At 47.9% G+C, this 6,000-nt stretch overlaps 1 protein-coding gene across 4 annotated transcripts in view; it reads left to right on the top strand.

The window, feature by feature from the left end:
* Window positions 1-201: 201 nt before the first annotated feature.
* The window catches only part of LOC128756286 (plakophilin-3-like), a 22,659-nt gene continuing 16,860 nt past the window's right edge, over window positions 202-6,000 (top strand). For all 4 annotated transcript variants that reach the window (XM_053860679.1, XM_053860695.1, XM_053860670.1 and 1 more), the window contains exon 1: window positions 202-475. In XM_053860679.1, the coding sequence (XP_053716654.1) occupies window positions 271-475 (205 nt within the window). In that variant the 5' untranslated portion in view covers window positions 202-270. The remainder of the gene's footprint in view (window positions 476-6,000) is intronic.

Below are 6,000 nucleotides of genomic sequence, written 5' to 3'. Positions count from 1 at the left end.
GATGTGCATTTGAAAAATCAAACCTTTTTTGTAACTTAATAAAACTTTTTTAGCGACAGTTTGTAAAAAAAGGATGCAGCGGCGACTCCCGCGCGCGCCTGTGTGCAGGTGGAAGTGGGCGGTCCCCCCGGTGCGACAGGTCCCGCCCCCCCCGCTGATGGACATGTACACTTGGCTTCGCCAAACTCCGGTGCTGACAGTTGGACGTCGCGGCCCTGGCTCTTTCTCCTCCGCTCCTTCCTCGGAACCTTCGCTGCTCACCGTGCTGTCATGAGCGCCGCGGCGGCCGAGGGCTGCTTCCTGTCGGCCCTGCAGCCCAACTCCTCCTGCACCGCCTACGGTCTCCCCTCGGACGGTCCGTGTCAGGACCCGGCGGCCAAGGCCAGGCGCGTCCAGGAGCAGGTCCGGATGCGGCTGGCCGAGAAGAAGTGCTCCTCTCTGAGCAGGCTGGACGACTCCAGCCTCGGTGCCGCCGGTAAGAAGTGCCCAGCTTTTCACCTCGTACAACGGCTCGTTTGTTGACCGTCACCGGGCGGCAGTTGTTGTGAGAGTTGTAGATGTTCAAGTCTGAGATGTGAGATCACAATAGACAAGGACAACCGACCTTCTTTTTGATGATACTTGCTGCCGTCAAAATAAGTTTGCAAGTGGACAGTTGAAGAAAGGGAGTTGGCCCAAATGTTTTTGTTTTGGAAATAGTTTTTTGTTTTGTTCTCAGTTGGACTGTAACTTATTAGTTCGAAATGTATTTTATTATGAACTCAAGATTCACAGCCAACAACTAAAAGTTGTGGTGGAATAAAACTTAAAACGCTTGAATGTTTTTCAAAGAAAGTGACTATTTTTCACATTTTCAAACAAATATTTGAGCCTTGGCTTATGAAAAAAAATGTAAGAAAAGGAAACGAAAAAAAAGCACTATATATATATATATTTATTTATGTTAGTTGTTCAGACAAAGCATGCATTAAAAAAATACATTATAGTAGACAAACCTAAACAAGTGAATTATTGCCCTTTTGCTAGAAGTTAGCTTCGCCACAGGCTAATAATGTCAACAGAAGGCTGGAGACAGTTTGGATGAACGCTGTATTTTCACTCTCTGACACTTGAAAAGAACCGAAAACTTCAGCACGTTATGCAGACTTTGAATTAGACTCTGCACTGAAGCGTCGCCATGACGACGGTCGGAGCTGGCCACGCTTGATACTTGACACCGTGGAAAACAAAGAAATGATCAAATAAAGAGGAAACCTGTGAGACACGCGCCAGAAATCATTTCCCCCGAGTTGAACGGCTCCTGACCAGGCAGAGTTGGTGCTGTCACCGCTGAAAGTGGAGGATAGTGTTGCCAGATTTCTACGGCACCGCCTCTGGGAATGGTGGAGTGGGTTGCCAGAGAGTGGCTCTCCACAAAACCGGAGAACCAAGCCATGCCAGTGAAAGTGCTGTGGCAGGAGACTCTTGCTACCACTGCGTCATCTTCAAACTTCATCCACAGAGTCTTTGTAACAAGCTCTTTAGGAAAGGCAAATACAGTGGTACCTGGGTTCTCGACCACAGTCCGTTCCAGACGGCCGTTCTAGAAGCGATTTGTTCGCAATCTGAATCGATTTTTTCCCATTACGATGAATGGAAAAAGAAATAGTTTTCTGAACCGTCGTGTGGCCGTGTTTATTTGAGGAGCATGTCCTGCAACATCCAGTACAGGCAACCGGTAACTAGACAGCTGAGCTGCTTCATCCCTTGTCCTTACATGTGTTGGTGGTGCAGCCACAAATGAGTGACCTGAAGAGGTGACGGTGCTAAGGAACAGAACACCTGGCTGTGGGTCCGTCTTAAATGCAGTTATCTAAGTCTGCAGGAGATTCACGGCCCGTTGGTACAGTGAGGAGCTGTAACTATTGAAACCAGCAGCAGTGGAGAAGCGAGCCAGCTGCAACACCTCTGTGTCAGAGGCCAGCGTGTGTGGGCGTGTGCCGGTCACAGACGTCCAACTCGGCTCCGGGCCGTAGAGCGGGCTGATGTCAGACCATTACTGCAGATATTGGAATGCAGATCATGAAGATAAACTCAGGAGTCAGTTGATCTGCCGGCTCACGCTGCTCCCGTCTGCTGACGTGAGGATGCCTGTCCTGAGTTCAGACCTGAGTGGACTGTTGACCTCAAGGTTTTCTGCTGTCTGATTACATGCAGTTTTTTTTTGTGGGAAGCTTGTTGCTTTGCACTTTCCAAAGGAAAAGTTGGAGAAAGGAAGGGGGTGGGGGTGGAGGGGGGCCTCGGCCTCTACTCCCGCTGCCTTTTACTGACTGTGATAGCAGAACAGAACCAGCTCCATGAGGGAGCCAGAAGCTTGTCCCGCTGCCAGAGACCTGTTTTTATTCCTCTCAGGTCTTTCAGCCAGTGATAAAGCCTTGTTTTTCCTGGAGTGCACACTTCTTTCATGGAAGTTACTCAACACTGAAGGTCCAACAGTAACCCGTATTATTAAATGTCTGGCATTAAAAGTTATACACAGAAAGTCCATGGAATAGTAGAATAATGTACAGAAATGGATCGTAAAAAAAGAATCTCATTCCTTGAGGCCTCTATTGAGATGGATTCTCAAATGATATTTGACATTCAAGACCCATGGAATGTTGCTGCTATTGCTTCAGTGACGGCATTATTACAAACAAAAGATTACAGTGGCTTTCACGACTGAAATACACCTCATATTTACCATGATAAGTACTTAATCTCTGCTGTTCGACACTGAAGTGGCATCATGACGCTAAGCTCGCGTCTCTGCTGGACTGTAAACATGAGAAATGGTTGGCTCAAGACTCTTCTGACCTGAGCAGGATCTCATCACCACCTCATCACTCACGACATTATCAAACATTAGCTCCAAATATTTTGCTGTTGCGTGTCATGTAGGTTCCACAATCATTTACTGAGAGCAGCGGCAATCATTAACTTCACTTTGTCTCCTGCATCTGAGAGAGACGCGAGGTTCCAGTGATTTCAACTGTGTTTTTGTAGTTTGGAAGCGATAAAAGTGAGGAGAACTCACTTGGAGTGAAGTTTGTTTTCCGATGGATTGTGTGATAAATGCTTCCAAAAGGAGCCAGACTGATGGCTAAGTCAATGAAAGCATATAATGGACTCTTGGACTTTCACCCAAAAATGTACCGTCTTGTAAAATATATTTTCATGACATTGAATCTGTAAAAGAAGGAATAAGTGGGAGTTTGACCTTGCCTTTAGTTGCTCTGTAAGGATGTGCAGCGCTTGTGGACGAGGCTGACACCAGTCACACAATGATTTAAGAAACTTTTTTCAGCGCATGCAGAGGAGTGAGAAGAGGGGGGTGAAGTCAAGGACACTCAACCTGTCAATTTAGGGATCTCCAAGTCTTTGAACGGAGATCTAAAACTCATGTTGAGGTTCTAATAAAGCGCAGGTGAAATCTGCTCTGTGTCTGGCTCCAACATTCCGGCCCAGCCTCAGTGTTATCTGAGTCTATTTCGGGCTGCTGAGTCTTGAAGAGCCTGACATTCTACTCATGGTACTTGCTGATGAATGTCTCCTGAACTGTTAGAACAGTGTTAGTCAGGTGAAGCGTTAGCTTTAACCCAGGGTGCATGATTATGGAACACATTGACCAAGCTACAGTTGGAATCCAAAAGTCCAACCCTCTGAGCTCAGACCGTGGTGTGAAGCCGTGCCTCCAGAACCCGTGGACGGGCTTCCTGCTCAGCTATGAGAGCGCTACAAGGCGAGTTCTCAATTCTATCTGTGTCTCTTTCATCCCAATATTATATTATATTGCACCATGGGAGTGACGTGTGGAACTTGGTGCTAAAGTTTCAAATCTTATGGGTCCATGTCGCCTAACCTATGCCCTCAGCAGATCTTCAGGAGGCATCTCAGTGTGAATCTCCACCTGAAATGTCTGCCTGCTCTGTTTCTGCTACTGTAAATACTGACTGGTTTATCCAAATCTATTCTTTTGCCAAATGCCATCCATCCATCTATCTTCAGCGGCTTATCCGTTGCTGGGTCACAGGGGCAGCAGCTTCAAAAAGTCGAGCCAAACGTCCTTCTCCAGGGCAACATCCACCAGCTCCAAGATCTCCCAGGCCAGTGTAGAGATCTCATCCCTCCGGCTGGTCCTGGGTCGACCCTTGGGTCTCCTCCCAGCTGGTCGTGCCTGAAACACCTCCAAAGGGAGGCCTCCAGGGGGCGACCTGATGAGACGCCCCAACCACCTCAACTGACTCCTTTCTCTACTCCGAGTCTCTCTCGAGTGACTGAACTCCTCACCCTATCTCTAAGGGAGACGCTCGCCACCGGTCGGAGAAAACTCACCCAGGCATCTGTCCATATTAATGACAAAGCAATGGCCCTGCCTTAGAGATTGGACGGACAACAGATTGAAAATCCCCTGCATTTGATCTGTCGACTGTCTAGAAGAAGGCCTATTGTTGGGTTCTATTTATTGTTGCTCAGTAAAAGCACTGTTAGTTTGGATGCAAGCATTTTTCTTCTTTGCTTCCTGGTGACCTGTATCCCTGGCTCACTGTTGCCCCCTGCAGTAGTAGTGGAGGTACTGCCTGAATAAGCACTTGACTCATGTCTCTGTATGTAGCAGTGTGTTGTGGGTGATGTTTGGCGGGCCAAATGAAAAGACTTTGAGGGCCACCTCGTGAGGGGCCCCGCGGCCCATCCTTGTTTGAGACAGTAGCTGCATGAACAGCTGCACTTTGTCGCCACAGGAGTGCTCATCCAAGTTCAGCCAACAAGCCCAACTTTGCAACTGTGAACAGCCTCACCCTGGAGTTCACTCGCTGTGAGAGCAGCTTTTTTCTCTTGAAGAATTCCAAGGCAACAGACTTCCTTCTGTAACCACCCTCCATCGCGACTTTTTTTTTTCTGGCGCAGGACTCTTTCACTGGGCGCTGAAGAAAAGACCCCAGCCTCATGATGCTGTCACCATGATTCAGTGGGACAATGGTGCCGCAGGGTAATGTCCCGTCTTGGGCTGCTGCCACACGGAGCATGTCTCCACACCGGGCAGATCAACCCTCATCCGGAGGCGCCATTATCTTACACATTACGACTTTTGGCTTATTTGATGCTGGTCGCTCTCTGCTGAGCTGTTTTCGTCGCTGCGCTTCCCTGAATCCCTGCTTTGTTGGGTGTTCAGATATCCCATGGGACCATCTCAGTCAATGCTTTTCTGAATAGTGCCCTCCTTGTCTGATTCATAATTGGCGGCCTTTCGAAGGCAGAGGTTTTTTTGTTATATGATGGCTAACCTTTGAGGTTCACTTGTTTTTCACAGACCCCAAATTCTTGCCGTTTGTCCTTTGTTTGAGTTGTAAATAGACGAAAGGCTGGCTGTCAGACTTAAGGCCCAGTTATACCCAACATTATGTACGACTCCGGATACGGACGGATCCTTCTGTCTGTCTGCCTTCATTTCCTCTGTATTTCCGCACGTTATGTTACGAAGACAGACCAATCGGAGCAGTACCACTGGGAACCATGGGGGGCAGTGTTGCTGTTACTACGTGATACGTAGCTCTAATGTGACACGAAGAAGACATAACAATGGCGGCAACTCTCCGTCCTCCATTGGCGATATATTTAACAGCCTCACCATCCACCACCTCCTACAACGCTGCCTCTGTTTCCTCTTTAGTGCAAGAGCTACATGATCAATACTCTTCCACAGTCGCCATGTTGGTTTTGGAGTTTGTTGTTGTCATAAACCTTTGACTCTGTGCTGCTCCCCCTGGTGGATATTTTGGTGAACAGCAATGCCAACGTGAAGAACGCATGGAAGCATGTGACCAGTGACGGTAACATCCGTACGTAAATTCAAAGTCATGTTGCCCCCATTCATCGATGTGAGGCGCATCGTCCTCTGCGTGTTCTTGCCACAGGACCGTTAGTCAATGATATTACAGCATAATAACATAAAAAAACATATCGAACCTGTTGCACATTCTA

Source organism: Synchiropus splendidus, chromosome 1 (assembly GCF_027744825.2).
Source record: "Synchiropus splendidus isolate RoL2022-P1 chromosome 1, RoL_Sspl_1.0, whole genome shotgun sequence".
In the NCBI taxonomy this organism is placed as follows: domain Eukaryota; kingdom Metazoa; phylum Chordata; class Actinopteri; order Syngnathiformes; family Callionymidae; genus Synchiropus; species Synchiropus splendidus.
The sequence above is the reverse complement of the archived record's forward strand: the minus strand, read 5'-3'. Positions and strand labels throughout refer to the sequence as shown.